Source organism: Eptatretus burgeri, chromosome 2, assembly GCF_056783735.1.
Source record: "Eptatretus burgeri isolate ZD-2024b chromosome 2, Ebu_testis_v1, whole genome shotgun sequence".
In the NCBI taxonomy this organism is placed as follows: domain Eukaryota; kingdom Metazoa; phylum Chordata; class Myxini; order Myxiniformes; family Myxinidae; genus Eptatretus; species Eptatretus burgeri.
Window position 1 is genome coordinate 152,005,967 of NC_140962.1, and position 17,823 is coordinate 152,023,789.

At 51.2% G+C, this 17,823-nt stretch overlaps 1 protein-coding gene across 1 annotated transcript in view; it reads left to right on the forward strand.

Moving 5' to 3' along the window:
* LOC147033569 (uncharacterized) overlaps positions 1-17,823 on the forward strand; it is a 69,577-nt gene that overhangs the window by 28,137 nt on the left and 23,617 nt on the right. The window contains exon 3 of the mRNA XM_085851701.1: positions 4,929-5,438. Coding sequence (XP_085707827.1) covers positions 4,929-5,438 — 510 coding nt within the window. The remainder of the gene's footprint in view (positions 1-4,928; positions 5,439-17,823) is intronic.

Below are 17,823 nucleotides of genomic sequence, written 5' to 3' on the forward strand. Positions count from 1 at the left end.
CTTTACTTCACGAAAGGCTTATCCTTCGTCAGCTCAAACTTGCAGGGGTCTTGGCCGCCATTTTGATTCGGCCAATTAAAAAATGCCTTGCCATGGAAACACGATCTACTCTCACAGACTAATTAAAGTACATCAATGAAGTCTGTCTTCGGATTTGGGGATCGGAGTATGTGTCCAAATTGTCAATCTGGAGTGAAATCTGAAAATTTAAAGAAATTAACGATTCTTATAACTCAGTGTATTTATGCATTTACTTTCAGCAAGCAAGGCTGTAATCCCTCCTCCATATTTACAAATTGCCAAAAGCATTTCACCAAACTTTTTTCTCCTGTTCTGACAATTATTTTGAGTGAAGAGAAGATTAACGAATATGCCCTGAGTGTAACTTCATTGAGTGGAACAAAAACAATTTTAAGGCAGGCAAAAGCTTCTCCGTGAGGAAATCCCAGAGTTTTACAGTTGGAACACTAAACAATTTACATGTTCTGGCCCTTGATGGAAAAACATTCAATCTTGTCGACCCCAAAGCATTACAATAATATTATTGCGGGCCAGGGGTCAGGTGAGAACACCACCAGGGGGGGATCTCAGGTTCCCACCAGACTCCCCGGAATTGCAGGCCGTCACACACGGATAATTCCGTGACACGGCGGGTCGCTAACCGACCGTGAACGCCAATAACTCAACCACGTGACCTAGGGTCCCCTGTCTGTGTGTTAACCGGGTTAACTAATTAATCACTTGATTTAATTACCGGGGAACACGCCCTCGGTACGCCTTGTCCGAACCGGATCACTTTACCGGATCAGATGCAGCCGAGCGACACTGCCAAGGACGTACCGGCTAAAAAGAACGGATCATTGGGAATAGAGTCCGGCTAGGTTAGGATGTGGACCATGCTGGATCAATGAAAGAAAGGACGAAAACGAGCTGGGAACATTTCTACAAAGGATTTATTACAGGCAGGCGAGGAAAGATATGTGGTGCAGTGAATATAGCTTTCATTGTGGTGTGTAATCAGAGATAGGAAGAAATGTGAAAGGTGCGGCAATAATACAAGCAACTTACAAAAGTCGACACAGAGCAGAGTTATCCCGATATAATTATTGTACAATCTTAACTTGAGCGAGGACAGGCGCCAGGACACACACACACACACACACACACACACACACACACACACACACACACACACACACACACACACACACACACACACACACACACACACACACACACACACACACACACACTGATGAAGAGGAGTTAATGAAGAGAAAAAGGAGAGGAGATGAGGCTCACGGTCTCTCAATGACTTGCATGATTGCCCGATCGCGCCACCAATACATTTTGAAGAAATGCTCTGCTGGGCAATACCTCCCTGACAGCTGGCACGTCGTCTCGTGTTTCGTGGCACTCATGCAGCTAGCGTCAGTCCAGAGAATGATAAGCGACCGTCGGGCGTGAAGGGACGGACTTGGGTGGAGAGAGGCAGAGTCCGAAGCAAGTGGGCGGAGATGGACGGTGAGGTGGTGAAGAAGGCGGAGTCAGCAGGCGAATTGGTAAAGAAGGGTGGAGCCAGCAGACAAATGGTTAGGTTGTCAATCTCAAACCAGACAGAACGAGCCAACAGGAATGAAGACAGGAACGATGGGCAGGAACGACACTTGAATGACTCAGGAACGACGACGACTCTTACCGCCCCGCAACCTGTCCTTTTATAGATCCGGTGGTGCGGGGCGGGGGCGACGACCTGAAGTGATGTGTCGTCACCCGAATCGGGTGATCTGGTTGGGCCCGAGCCAGCACACGGGCCGGCCGCCATGACCGGAAGCGGCTCCACTTCATTTCCGGCCAGATGGTTCCAAGCTGCGGAATCGTCTCGCTCCGAGCACCGTGATATGAATCTCCTTGCACCGAACTCAGTGATATGAATTGCCTTGCACCGAACTCCGTGCCGTGCCCCGGTGACCCACGGTTGGCACTGGTCAATGTGTCTGCTCCATGGTGCGCCACGCGGCCCGAACGATCCGGCCGCACAGCATGCCTCTGCCTGGGAGCAGCCGCATCGAGGCGGAGGTGCGAGAGGATGTCTGCCGTCCGTGGGAGATATTTGTGGCTGTCGTGGTGAGCGAAGACCGACGGTAAGACGTTGTTGTAACCCCATGCACAGACCTGACCAAAGATGTGTGTTATTCGTGCCCTGTTTCACACGATGATAAAGTATTACAGGCTGCGCGCGCGTCCACCATTTCACACATGGTCAGCACACGGGTCCGCCCACCATCGAGCATGCCCCGTATAGTGCACGAGAGTCCGCCATTGTACACGTGGTCAGCGCGCGGGTCTGCCCGCCATCGAGAATGGTGTTCACGGTTATCAAAGGCGGTGGAATGCACGGTGCCAGCCCTGATCTGTGTCAGGGAATTGACGGAAAGGATTGAGTATAATTATTAGATGGAGATTTGGAGATGGAATGGAAAGGGCGCGGCTGTGTGCGCTTTGCAAGTTGTCAGCATTTTGGGTGCTGTTTCTTCCATCTCCTTGATACGTGTTCTGTGCAGCGTGGGCGTTGTGTTGGGTGCGCTTCTGTTCAGTGGGTGGAAATTACCGCTGCACGTGCGTTTGGCAGGCTGTGATTTCTGCAGAGGGGTGTCCGGCATAATGCCTGCTTGGCTTTCGCTGAGGACCCATCTCACAGCGATGGGCGCACGTGGCTGGGATTTACCTCAGGAATAAGAGTAGAAAAAAAGAATAGGAACGAGTGCAGAGATTTAATCAGACCCAACCTTGAAGTTCACACAACGCACTGTCCCGTTGTTCCCCTAGACAAAAGGGAAGGGTCTGACTGAACGTATATGAATGGGATAACTGTCTCGGAACTGCTGTATGATGGTTGCTTTTGCTTTTGAGGGATGCAGTTCCCTGAACCGCAACAATATGTTCAATTTTGTTGATATTTCTGTTCAATATTTTGCAGCTTGATTAATAAAATGTTTGTCTTTAAATATGTGCTTAATTGTGGTCGTCCATTAGATATACGTTAGACTCCGAGTAACGCCGGGTACCTTTGTAGGAGGAGGGAGGGGAATCGGTGGAGATGGGAGGGGAATGGGTGGAGATGGGAGGGGAATGGGTGGAGATGGGAGGGGAATGTGTGGAGATGGGAGGGGAATGTGTGGAGATGGGAGGGGGGTGTGGGGAGAGGGGAGGGGAATGGGTGGAGGTGGGAGGGGAATGGGTGGAGATGGGAGGGGAATGGGTGGAGATGGGAGGGGAAGGGTGGAGATGGGAGAGGAATGGGTGGAGATGGGAGGGGAATGGTGGAGATGGGAGGGGAATGGGTGGAGATGGGAGGGGAATGGGTGGAGATGGGAGGGGAATGGGTGGAGATGGGAGGGGAATGGGTGCAGATGGGAGGGGAATGGGTGCAGATGGGAGGGGAATGGGTGCAGATGGGAGGGGAAGGGGTGAGATGGGAGGGGAAGGGGTGAGATGGGAGGGGAAGGGGTGAGATGGGAGGGGAAGGGGTGAGATGGGAGGCGAAGGGGTGGAGATGGGAATGGGAGGAGAATTGGTGGAGATGGGAGGGGAATGAGTGGAGATGTGAGGCGAATGGGTGGAGACGGGAGGGGAATGGGGGGAGAGGGGAGGGAGATGGGTGGAGATGGGAGGGGAAGGGGTGGAGATGGGAGGGGAATGGGTGGATATGGGAGGGAAGGGGTGGATATGGGAGGGGAAGGGGTGGATATGGGAGGGGAAGGGGTGGAGATGGGAGGGGAAGGGGTGGAGATGGGAGGGGAAGGGGTGGAGATGGGAAGGGAATGGGTGCATATGGGAGTGGAAGTGGTGGAGATGGATTGAGGGATGGAAAGGGTGGAGATGGGAGGGGAAGGGGTGAAGAGGGGAGGGGAAGGGCTGCGGTGGGAGGAGGAATGGAATGGGTGGAGGCGGGAGGGGAATGGGTGGAGGGGGAAGGGGAATGGCTGGAGGAGGAAGGGGAATGGCTGGAGGAGGGAGGGGAAGGGGTGGGGTGTGAGGAGGGAGGGAAGGGGTGGGGTGTGAGGAGGGAGGGGAAGGGGTGGGGTGTGAGGAGGGAGGGGAAGAGGTGGAGATGGGAGGGGAAGGGGTGAGGTGGGAAGGGGGATGGAAAGGGTGGAGGAAGGAAGGGAAAGGGTAGGGGTGAGTTGTGAGTCGTGAGAGGTTGGAGGGAGTGGGAGGAGGGACCTGATGTTGCTTGGCTACGTCAGCTTCCTTTACCAGTATTTAATATATACGCACTCGGGAACCTTTCTCCATCGACACAATGCTGCAACACACAACCCTCGTTGCTCTGGAACACACCCTGATCATGATAAGAGATATCACAGTACAGTATTGATATTCTATTTCTCAGAAGGAAAATTATTTCAGGAACTTTGATATCAACAACATAACTCACCGTGGCTTTCTATGGGGTAGCAAAACACGTCGGCAGAGTCAATGCGTGAACATGACCTGGAATCATCAATCCAAACACCTGATAGATGCTTATGCAGACACTTTCTAACCCAATCGCATCTAATTTCACCTAATCGTGATGTTTAGCATCGTTACTAAGATTTTCCAGGTAATTGAACGACGTTTGAGCGGACGACACAACAAAAATTACGAACAGTATGACATCAAGGAATGGAGTTCACATCGTTGCTAAGGAGTTGTTTTCACCTCGCTAAAATGGCGGCGGCCGTTGCTAACCGGAAGTAAATGGCTTTCATATCGTTGCTAAGGAGTTGTTTTCACCGCGCTAAAATGGCGGCGGCCGTTGCTAACCGGAAGTAAATGGCTTTCATATCGTTGCTGAGGAGTTGTTTTCACCGCGCTAAAATGGCGGCGGCCGTTGCTAACCGGAAGTAATCCAAAATTGCGATGTGTTCTGTGACCTCTTTGTCTTGTGTTCATGTCTGTGTATCGTGTGTGGCTGTACGAGGTCTTCAACTCTATCATCCACTTCAAGGGGAGGACCAAAAAACAACAACAACAACGCGTGATTTATTTATTTATTTCGCACATCTCGGCGCGGATTCCCAAAGGGAAAATGGTCTTGAGGAGAGATCGTGGTGGACCCGGTCCCGTCCCGACCTGGCTGGAGATCCAGGGTTTATCGGAGGAGTCTCTCCGGGCCGCGGTCACGGGTCTCGGGATCGAGATCCTCGGAGCTCTCTGTGCCTGCGCCGAGCCCCCGACCGTGAGGGTTCGACTGTGTTCTTTGGCCGCACGAAAGTTCACCTACACCATGTACGTGGAGCTGTGTCGGTACATGGAGTCGTGCCGTGCGAGACGGGCATCGGAACGGACCGTCGTGCTCGGACGTGGAAAGGATGCCGGGGAGACCGGAGCACGTGGTGGAGTCCTGCACATCAAGGGTCATCGAGAGGATGAAGGAGACCCCGAGAATGGTGAGTCGGAGAATCAAACTGTTTTACCTTTCTTACTCCACACGTCTCACAAATATGACAACTCACATACACAAGGAACATGGGAGGGAAACGTGAGGAAAAGGGGATGCTGAAGGTACCGAGTCTGGTCTGGGTACAAACTCACCCCCCCCCAACCCCAGGAGGATGTGGAGAGGGCTTTCAATTCTCACCTGTGGTTTAACCATTGACACACCTGAACACGCGAGCGAGTTACCTGCTCCCCACAAGGAAACCATAAACCAATAAATTCCACATTCCTGTAACACGTTCAGTCGAACGTCAGGCATGGACAGCCGGTTCGTGAATGACTTGGGTAAATAACTTTCTGCAGCTGACAACCAACAGAAAGAAGTAAGTTGGGTAATATTTCTATGACGTCACAATAGTGAAACTACAAATGGCGAATCTGCGAATGTCACGGGTGGAAACCCTCGCACAATTTCCTCATTCTGCCTTTAAACTCGATTTCTCGATATTTTCATTGCAAACAGCATCGTTCCGATCACAAATGAATACGACGCCATAAGGCCAAAAATGAAAGAATTAACAAGTGGTGCCAGGCACAACAAATCCTGCCCATTTAAGGCATAAAAGTTATTTTGGGGATAAAATTTAAATTTGATACATACTTTACCTGAATGTTGATTATAAGGAATATTTTAGTCTTAGTTTGAAGTCAATTAAACCATTTTTGACGAAGTTATGAGCGAAAAACGATTTTGATCTTTTTGTGACCTTGACCTTGACCTTTGATCCAATTGGACCCAAAAGTTAATGGGGTCGTCCGAGGTTCATTGCCCACCTGTGGATTAAATTTGATAGTGTTTGCTAAAGCCGTTTTGCCGTAAAATTGCTGAAAGACAGACAGACAGACAGACAGACAGACAGACAGACAGACAGACAGACAGACAGACAGACAGACAGACAGACAGACAGACAGAAAGACAGACAGACAGACAGACAGACAGACAGACAGACAGACAAACAAACAGAAAAACAAACCGGACGATTACAATATCCCACCGCTCCCTCCCTCCGGGGGGCGGGATAAATATCGCACCCATTTCCGAAGGAAGCTGTGCGGTGAAGCGGCTGCACTGCTTAAAAAGTAGCCCCGGTGGGGGACTGATAGTTACTTCCCTAACAGGCTGGGTGAGCTTACTGTCCTGATGCAAACTAATCAACAACAAACTCAAAATGAACAAACGAAACATGGTGGGTTCTAAAGGTTCTTCTTCTTCTTCATTTTTGACAGACGAAAGGAAGGAAGGTCATCCCAAAATGTTGAAGCAGTTTGCACCACTTAAAAATCTTCGTGTACGACTCTTGCACCATCTTATTACTATAATTCACCGTCTGTCCGTCTGTCTGTTCCCAGGTACCGCAAAAACGACTGAACCGATCACAACCATTTTTGGGGTGTGTAATCCTGGGACCCCATTGGAGTGAAATTGGCATAAATATAATAAAATGACCCCCTTGACGGCTCCTGTAGGGAGCGGGTGCTTCTGGTTCTTTGAATCGATCATTTTCCTGACGTCGGTCCCGAGTTTTTATCGCTTCTACCGAGCCGCAGCGCCGAGAGCTGGACTGCCACTTTCCGTTTCCTTGCGGGACGTGTGAGCAATACTGATCTGCGTTCATGTCTGCGTACGTACGTTCCATCACAGCCGCTGCAGTAAAATTCAGTGTACGCTTCCGGTGAAAATGATGCAAAATACGACCCGTTTCAAAACTAGCAAATTGCACGACGAATGTAGAATGTGGACAAATTGCGCGAACATGACGAATCATTTTCATGATTGAAGCTTCATTCTTGAAGATGGTTTCCATCTGCTTGCAAATTTGGGAAAATAAATAAATAAATAAACCAAAAAGGCCTCCTTCCTTTTTTTGAAAAAAAAAACCTGGACGATCAACTGGCATGTTTTTTTTTATTTATTTGGCTTTAATATTGTTGTGGGCCGGGTATCGGCTGCAAGCACGACCTCCAGTTGGAGCAGTAGAGTCGGCTCCACCGAACACCCGGAATCTAGATCGTGCTCCTCGGACAACTCTGAAAGGCACGGGTCCCTTACAGGACTGTGGTCGCCAATATTTTGGCGGCGTGAGGTCAGATCCACTTGTCTAACTCCAATTTACCTAAGTACTCACGCTGTCCAACTACCGGGGAACCACACCCTCGACCGACTCTGTCCGATCCGAGTCGCGGGGATGGCTCGGATCCGGCATAACCGAGCAGAGTTACCAGAGCATTGCCGGACCAAATGTACATCAACAGCAGAAACGGCCTTTTTAATCACCCAACACGCACCGTGCTAAACCAATGAAGGAAAGGACAAAGACGAGCTGAAACATTCAACGATAGGGGTATTTATTTACAATAGGTGGGGAAGGAACACATAAAGGGCAGAGTTAAACAGACTATAAAGAATGCAAATAATGTCCAGCAAAAGCACTTGTACAGTTGCTACTTAAAGACAGGGCCCCAGACACACACGCACACACAAATACCCAAAAGAAAATGGACCTTCCCGCCTCGTGCAGTTTGGCCGAGACGAGCAAACCAGGATGAGACCAGCCACGTCGAGATGCGACCAGACAAGCCTTGAGATGTGACCAGACCAGCCTCGAGATGAGACTAGATCAGTGCCAGCGAGATGAGAGCAGACGGGGCGCAATCCTCCTCCTCACGCTCGTCCCGACAACCACCACACTTCTTTTTCAGGAGGGAGGGGCTTCTTCTCCCGACCACTCGCCTCCCGATTGGTCAGACCCATCGTGTGATTCCCTGGCCGTCCTCCATTGGACAGGCCTGTGGTAGGCGGGGCAACTCCAACCCCTCTGGGCGGATTCCCGAGCGGAGGCGTTTGTGGCTCCGCCCACCTCTTCACCTCTGGCCACGTGCCTAATGGCGATGGTGCTGAGTCGGAAACGGGGCGGGTGAGACGCCCGCTCCTTGCTGATTGGCTTAGAGGGATGCCATGCCTATGTTAGGCTCCGCCCACGCATGCGCTTGCTGGCGAGTGGCAAAGAATACCGCGAGCATTATGGCGTCAGGATGGAGCGAAGGTGTTGTTGTGATACGGGGTGTAAAAATGTAAAAGAAAACCCTAACTATCAAAATAACTCTGCAGCGCACGAACATTTAATTCCCATTTGGCGAGGGACGGGACCCTAACTAGAAACAGAGACTTACCGATATAACTGTTCTATAGGGACCTGAATGTTGAGTGTTCATGGCTTCCAGATTCACAACAATATAACAAAATATAAACGCTCATTAGGTAAACCAATATTGATGCCGTTCTCAGGTGACAACCAATGCAGACGAATCTGTTGGCGAGAAAGGATGGATACAAAACACTTTGTATGGATCTAAATTTTATATCATCATTGTATGAAGAAATTTATGAATCCTCCCAACCACCTAGCTGTGGATAAAAGCGGGGTCGTTCGCATGGAAACTCAAAATCACAATTGTATTGAGATATTACCAAACCAGCGAATGTTTCTGCCGAACCCGTGATCGTGTTTACTTCTGGATCGGGAGCAGCTTCGTACGGTTTGAAAGTCAAAATCATGATTGTGTTGAGGTATTCGTGAAACCTCCCACCCACCAGAGGACATCCAAGCTGTCTAAAGAGTCTTACAGGTCTTTAGGGGTCTTGTGGACCTTGGGGGTCTTAAACGTCTTCAAAGATCTAAGGGTCTCAACAGTCTAAAGGGTCGAAAGGTTTTAAAGGTACATTGCAATAGTACATAATTGATAGACGTACATGTAGTCAGATTGAAATTGACATTCAAACAGTGTGTAATTAACAGACATAGTAACACGGCTTCACAGACAGCTTCACGGATGGACAGAGTCTTAAGGGTCTGCCCATTCGTGAAGCCGTCTGTGAAGCCATGTGAAAAAACCCATAAAACTGAAAACCCACTCCGTGGAATTACCTCCTGTGCAGCTGCCCTTCGCCAGGCAGCTCACCAGATGAGGGGATTTGGGCAAAGCCTTGAGGACCCCCAATCTTTGATGATAGGAGGGAAACCACGGGGTAACATTCCCGTGTCAGATTGCGGGAGAGTGTGTTGGAGTGGTGCTGAGGTGTCGTCCACCAGACGGCGGTCTCCTTGGGTTAACCTGAGGCGGTCCCTTCGGGTGGGTGCCTGGAATGTCCTATCCCGAAGAGAGGATGATCACCTGTCTCTGTTATCATCTGAGCTCAAGTGTTTGGACATCGGTATTGCAGCACTCTCTGAGGTTCGGAGACCGGATTGCGGCGAGATAATGGTGGGTGGTTACACCTACTATTGGTCTGGTCGCTCTGATGGTTACCATGCCCAAGGAGTTGCTGTAGCTGTCTCCAATAAGCTGACTCCAATGATAATTGAGGTAACACCGGTCAACGAGCATATTATGAGACTAAGGATTCATCACTCCTTGGGCGTCGTTTCCCTGTTCTCTGGATATGCTCTGACTGAGGCGAGTGATCTCACCGTGAAGGACGCATTCTATGCCATGCTCGAGTCTGTGGTTGATCAGTGCCCCAGGCAAGATACTCTTCCAGTCTTGAGGGATTTCAATGCATCGACTGGAACTGATAGGGATGGTTATGAGACGCGTGTTGGTCCCCGTGGGTCTGGAACTGTGAACCAGAATAGCAATAAGTTCCTTGACTTTGCAAGAAGTCATGGACTTATAGTGGATGGTTCATAGTTTCAGTGCCCACAGGCTCATCGTTGGACTTGGTATTCCAAAGTTGGTGGTGTGGCAAAGGAGATTGACTATGTGCTCATTGATGGTCGCTGGAGGATGATCCAGAACTGCAGGGTCTACTGGAGTGCTCAGTTCATCAATACCAACCACAGGCTTGTGATAGCAACTCTGAATTTTCAGCTTCAATCCAGGAGAATGGTTCCATCTCAGCCTCGGCTGCATGTTGGCAAGCTCATGGATGAGAGGGTAGTTGAGGAGTTTGTGACAAAGCTGAGTGGGGATTTGGGGGGGGGGGGGTCTGGGTGCTTTGGGGAATCCTGAAGAGTGGTGGATTGCCCTCAAGACCACCATCCTTGATGTTTCCAGTGGATGTCTTGGAACTCACCGTCAGGCGAAGAAGAATTTTGTCTCTCAAGAGACACTGCATACCATTGACCAGAGTCGCAGGGCTCGGCTTAATGGCAGAGCTTAGCTGTTCACGGAGTTGAGGCATAAAATTGTATGCGCGCTGAGGGTGGACAAGGAGGCCAATGTACGAGAAATCTGTGAGGGGGAAGAGCATCAATCTGTGGTCAAGTGCTTCTCGTCCTGCTTACAGGGGAATTTGCGCATTTCGTTCCTCCAAGCCTGCCCCTCGGTGTACTGCAGTTAGAGCGGAGGGTGGTGGGCTTTTGACAGAGGAGTCCGAAGTGAAGGCCTGCTGGGCCGGTTACTTTGAGCAGCTGTACCAGGTTGATCCACCAGCTGTTGAGTTGGATGTCAGGGATGTTACTATTCCTATTGCTGGCTCTCCGATCAACTGTGATCCACCTTCGTTTGTGGAGCCGTAGGCTGCGGTGAACCAGTTGAAATGGGGTAAAGCTCCTGGGATCTGTGGCATTCATGCTGAACTTCTCAAGGCATGTAATTGTATGTATGTATATGTATATGTATGTGTATATATATATATATATATATATATATGTATATATATATGTATGTATATATATATGTATGTATATATATATATATATATGTATGTATATATATATATATGTATATATATGTATGTGTATGTATATATATATATATATATATATGTATGTGTATGTATATATATATATATGTATGTATATATATATATATATGTATATATATGTATGTATATATATATGTATATATATGTATGTATATATATATATATGTATATATATGTATGTATATATGTATATATATATGTATATATATATATATATATATATATATATATATATATATGTATGTATGTATATATATTGTTGTGGTTACCAAATTCGCAAACCACCATTCAGGTCCCTTAGGTGAGATATCTCGGTAAGTATATGTGTAGTTAGGCCCAAACCCGTTGTCTAGTGGGAATACATGTTATTCATGCGTGCTGCGACTCTTCAGGATAGCCGTTTTTCTTTTACTATCTTTATTTTGGACCAACCGCCATTGTTACCACCACCAACCACAACATCAACCACCCACCGCGGCGCCGCTTCACGTCACACCTCGCAACCGTCGCATCGCCACCGTTCTTGCGCCGCTTGTGGGTACCGGTGTTGGATATATATATATATATATATATATATATATATATATATATATATATATATATATATATGTGTATATATATATATGTGTATATGTGTATATATATATGTGTATATGTATATATATGTATATGTATATATATATATATATATATATATATATATATATATATATATATATATATATATATATATATATATATATATATGTATATATATTGTTGTGGTTACCAAATTCGCAAACCACCATTCAGGTCCCTTAGGTGAGGTATCTCGGTAAGTACATGTGTAGTTAGGCCCGAACCCGTTGTCTAGTGGGAATACATGTCATTTATGCGTGCTGCGACTCTTCAGGATAGCCGTTTTTCTTTTACTATCTTTAATTTGGACCAACCGCCATGATTACAACCACAACCACAACATCAACCACCAACCACAACCACCGCTTCACCACAACCGCCACGACCTTCACGTCACACCTCGCAACCGTAGCATCGCCACCGTTCTTGCCCCGCTGTGGGTACCGGTGTTGGACTCGTGCAGGGCGCGCGTCGAACAGCGTGTACAAAATCACGGATTTTGTGCTTCAAAAACGGATCAAAAACGACACACGCCCACTTTTTGCCGTCCAATCGGTGAGCGAGGGGCGATTTGGCCCCGCCTCCAGGACGATCGATATATGCAAATTTGTGGATCAAAAAGCCTTCACGCCCACTTTTTCTCAGGCCAATGGGGAGCGAGGTGAAAGGTCAAAGGGAGGGGGTCAAAGGCGAAGCTACGGGGGGATAAAAGGACCGTGTTCGTCAGTCAGAAGGGTCGAGAGTCGGAGAGTCCAGAGGCGGAGAGTAGGAGAGTCGGAAGCAGAGGGTCAAGACTTCGCGGGCGGTGGAGCTGCTCGTCGTGTGCGTTGGAGTCGGAACGGAGGGGACGAGCTGTGGAGAGGCCGCAGCGGCGAAGGCAGACGAGGGGGTGCTCGCGTCGGTGCCGGGAGCTGCACGCCCGAGGGAGGCCGACAGCGCGACCTGGCCGAGGTGGAGACGCACACCAGGGATAATAAAGATCCTCTATACCCCGAGCATCAGCAACCCCCTCCTGTTTCCCCCCCGCGCTGAGACAGTGCGACCAAGGGGGCCCCTTTCCCACCCCCTGCCAGGCACTGTCCGCGAGGCCCGCGGAGTGAGGCGCCATCGCCGCTCCGCGTCTCATCACCAGACGGGTAGGCGCGACCCGGTCTCGGCCTCAGGCCCGCCTCATCCTTGAGGGTATTCTTTCCTTGGTTTTGGGTATGTGTTGTCGGCGCCGTCTGTGAAGTAGAATTGTATAAGTGTTGCCGTGTGCTCGGTAGTCGGTATTAGCTCTGCATTGTGTTTCGCTTTTACATTTGCTTTTTGTGTAAATTGCATTGTGTCTTTTCTGTGTGCTTTTGGTGGAATTGAATATGTGTGCTTCCCGTGTGCCGCGAATAAATGTGCTTTATTGTTGAACTGTTCTCCCGCTTCGCTTCGTCTTTTCCTCCATTGAATCCCCATCTTGCTTCACGTAAAGGGTTGGTAGTGGGCTGAATACGCCCGATAATTAATCGAACCGTCGAGGTCGACGATAACACCGCTCGGTTATTCTGATAGTACGGAACGGGTCGCTTAAGTGGCCCGTGTCCAAAGTCGACCTGCGGCGAGGTGCGATCGCCCGGTCTACCCTCCGCGTGGGTACTTAGGTAGGTCGAATTCGGCGAGCAACCCTATCCCACGCGGGGGCTGATTGGCTCGATCGCGGTGAGACCGAAAGGTCCACCCGTGACTGGTTCCCGGCGTTAGTCCGAGAGGGTCACGACTGGATTGTCCGTCCGGTGGGCGACGTGCCGCGATTCGAGTTACGTGACCGTCAGCACGCCGGCGGGCGCGAATCCGCAACACTGGTGTCAGGTCGTGCGATACAAATTCATCGCCCTCCTCGCGGCACTGGTATCGGAGAACAGGAAAACAGGCTCTCCTGTCTCCGGCTAAATTCACGGGAATCGGTCCAGGGGTGAGAGAAGCGACCCCCGATTCCCTCCAAATTACGAGCGAGCAAATTAACCCTTCACGAGAAGCAAGATGGCGTCTCAAGGCGAGCGGGAGCCGGGGGTATTAGAAATGGATGTAGAATGTGTAGGATCCATGGTCCAGGATGGAATCCCCGAGCAGGAAATGTTGATTGTGCAGGAACACGGACTCGCCCAACTGAACCCAGGGCCCGAGGTGGGTGCGGCAGCGGCCGCGGTGTATGACACCTCCCCCCCCTCTCCACCAAGACCCTTCCCCAACCCCTACCGAAACGGCTCACTCAAGCGCACCCGACGTGGCCCAGCTATGCGCCATGCTGGCGGCAATGACAAATGAAATAAAAAACGAAATGAAAGACATGAACAAGCAAATGAATGAAGTGAAAACGACGATGGATACAAATACAAACGAAATGAAAGGCATGAACGAAAAGATGGATACAAATACAAATGAAATGAAAAACGAAATGAACAAGCAAATAAACGGAATGGAAACAAACATGAAGGAAGAAACGAAAAAGCTCCGGGGGGAGACGCAGAACATGGGCCGATGCCTGCAGGCGGGCATGAAGGCCGTTAGCAGGGAACTCAGAATGGCGACTCCACGTGTGGGAGCAAACGAGCTGGAAGGAGGTGCAACGGCTGACAGGCCCGCGGTGGAGGCGGGTAAAAAAATAATTCGGGGGGCGTGTTCGGCGAGGGTCGTGACAGAGGAATCGACGGTGACCAAAAGGGAAAAATTAAATGGGGAGACCAAAACGTGTGAGACGAGACACGAGGTGACGACAACGGAAATAATAGTGGAGACAAGGGAGGTAAAGGGTGAAGAGTTGGCAGTGACGGTAGCCGGGAAGGGAACGATAGAGGAGAGACTGCACGGTGAGGACGGGGTAAGTGACGCACACACGGAGGTAGTGGAGGACAATGGGGTTGAGCTCGCGGAGCGTGTTGGGACCCGGTGCGAGCACCTGGATGGCCTCCTCCAGGAACGAGGGGAGGGAGTATGCCCCCTTGAGGTGAGTCACGACCAGGTGAGTTCGGTCGTGCTTTGCGAGGTTGAGGGGACGGGTGCTGTGGACGGGTGCACGGAGAGCTTGGGGGGTATAGAGGCCCCGGAGACCCTTGTGGGGACACAAATCCCCAGTGTGGTTGTCCCTGTGTGTGTGGTGCAAGGCGTGAGTGCGTCCCCGTGTGTGGAAGCGACCCCGTGTGTGAGTGGTGTGGTGGCGATGGTGCCGGAGTACGTGCTTCCCAGCACGCCGTGTGTGGATGAGGCACCGTGTGTGAGTGAGGCCTATGTGTGAGTGAAACGGCCTGTATGAGTGAGGCACCGCGCGTGAGTTCCCCCGCGTGTGTGAATGAGGCACGGAGTGTGAGTGAGGCACCGCGGTTGAGTTCCCCCGCGTGTGTGGATGAGGCACGGAGTGCGAGTGAGGCACCGCGGGTGAGTGCCCCGCACGCGTGAGTGAACGGCCGTGTGCAAGGTCGCTGTGTGCAAGGGAGACCGTGTGTGTGAGAGAGCGGTATGTGAGGGAGATGTCGGTTGGCATGCGGGAGCACGCAGCCGCGTCTCCCGGTGTGAATGTGATGGTGTGGACTGTGTGCGTCGTAACACGCAGGTATGCGTGTGTGGAATGGAGACGGAGACGGCGACATGAGAAGAAAGAAAGCCGAGTAGCGGCTGTAGTTGTTTCGGGGACCGTGCCGGGTTCACCCAGCAGTGAGCACGCGGTCCGTGCTGTGCAACGCACGAGACCACCACGTGCTCGCTTGCGAGAGTGAAGTCCCGGTCCGGAAACGCCAGCGGTGGATTTGCCGATCCCGCGGACGGACAAAGTTTAGGCAGGATAACGGATTTGGACCGGACGGGTTCTCCACGCGATCGTGTGTGTGAAGCTCCAACGGGCAAAGCACGTGTTCGCGTGGGGAACCCCTCGAGACGTGGGGCTTGTGTTTTTTTTTTATGCGCACGGTGACGTCATGGCTGCACGTGGGGTTGGAATCCGGCAGGAGGGGTATCTCTGCCGGATGGTCCCGTCCAAGGAGGGACGAGGAACACGTGCAGCTGCATGACGTCACGGCCAGGTGCAAAGTGCGCGAGCTCTGAGTTGCCGCGCAGGTGCTGCGCATGGGGAAAAAAAAAAAAAAAAAAAGCAAGCCTCACTTTCGGGTGCAAAGGATTCCTGGGCAAGGGGTGAAAGACCCCCTTACCGGGGCACAGGATGGAAACTAGTTAGGGGGAAGGGTTAGCTTAGTTAGACCGACTTCATGGGGCAGGGGTAAGTCCTCATGGAGTCCGTGGAATGGATTAGTTAGAGGGATTTAGTGAGCTTTAGGTTGGGAAATAAAATGATTTATTTGGAGACCGTGACAGACTTGTGGATGTGTAGAGGGGACGTAGTTTAGCTACGTAGTGTTAAAAGGAACGTGCTGTAGTTTAAGGGACGACGTGGGAGCACGAGTTAGTTAGGGGATGTAGTTAGAAGGATGGCAGAGTTCAACGGTGAGTGTGTGGAAGAGTTGGTGAGTGAAGTGGAAGCATGTGCTTGGTGAGTCGTGAGGTGGAGACATGAGTGAGTGAGGCCAGCGGGTCTGTGTGTGTGGAGTGAATGGGGAATGCATGGTGCGATGAGTGATTGGGGGGAGGAGTGACTCCCGCCCAAGGGACCCCGGGGTCAGTGTAAAGTGAGTTCACTGGGTTAGTCAAATTGAAAAATGGAGGTCGTTTTGCTGTTGGTGGGAATGTAGGCTCGAGACCCATTTGGAGGGGTGCAGGAGCCCTGTTGACGGGCTTGGGAGCGTGGCTGCGAAAGGTGAGTATCGCTGAGTGGGTACCCCGGGCACCAGGCTAGTCGGCCGCGGTAGGCCATGGGCCCATGGGGGGCCGGGATAGCGTAGTGGACACGGGTGCGCCTGCTTGGTGCGGGGGCCCGGGGCGCCATTAGCCGCGTGGGCAGTGTTGTGGGCACGGGTGACCCTCGGAAAGGGGCCCGGGAGGCCGGCCTGCCACGTGTGCGTTTCAGGGGAGGTGCCATGGGGGGCACTCCCCGGTGTTAGGGAGCTGGTAGGCTCGGAGGCAGTGTAGTGCCCGGGGGTGCCATAGCGGGAGATTCGGCAGAGGGTCGTGCCTGCCAAAGGGAGCCACGTTTCCCAGCCAGGAGACCGTGTGAGGGCACGGAGCGAAAATTGGGGGGGCGAGGCCCGAAATTGTGAGGACACCAACACAGGCGACGGGAATCTGGGTTGTTAGAACCAATAGTTTAAGCGAGAGGCGCTTGTTGAAAGCCCCGGGGTAGTTTAACAGTTAAATGGTTAGGGTAGATTAGGAGATGTACCCCTCCGCACCATCCATCCCCTCGCTGTCGTTGTGGGCCGCTGGACCCACTTGGTGTTAGATCGCCGAACTCTGGGGAGGCCATTCGGAGGCTTGAGTTGGGCCTCGACACAGGACGCTAGCTCTCCCTTGTTCCCCTCCGGGAAGGGAACGTAGGGGTTGGGAGTAGGCTAGGTGACAGGATAGGTTAGCCGAACAAGGACGATAAAGGGGGTTAGGGGACGATTTATAGTGGGGAAGTAAAAATAAAAACAACAAAAAAATAAGTTGGGGCTAAATTGGGGTTTGACAAATTAAGGGAGTGGGTATGTACAGTGACAGGCAAAGGCAATAGGTTGGGAGGGAGACAGGTAGGTAGGTCCGAGCCCGCCTACCAAGTGGCCAGCACCACCGCACTCCCTCCACCAACCTCCACGGAACGGCAAAGGCTGGCCAACTTCATCTGCAGCTGCTGTGCTGCAAGGCCTGTGCCGGCTGGATCGTCTGCAGCTGCTGTGCTGCTGTGCTGCAGCAGCTGCCCGAGCATCAGCAACCCCCTCCTGTTCATCTGCCGGCTGCCTGTTTTTTCTTCAAGGCCTGTGCCGGCCAGTTCATCTGCCGGCTGTGTTTGCCTGCAGCGGCCTTCTTCTGCGGGCTGTGTTTGCCTGCTGCCTTTGCCATGCCATGCCCACTGCCCAGGTTCACCAGCCCCGTTCAATTTTGCTTTGCCCCCCCCC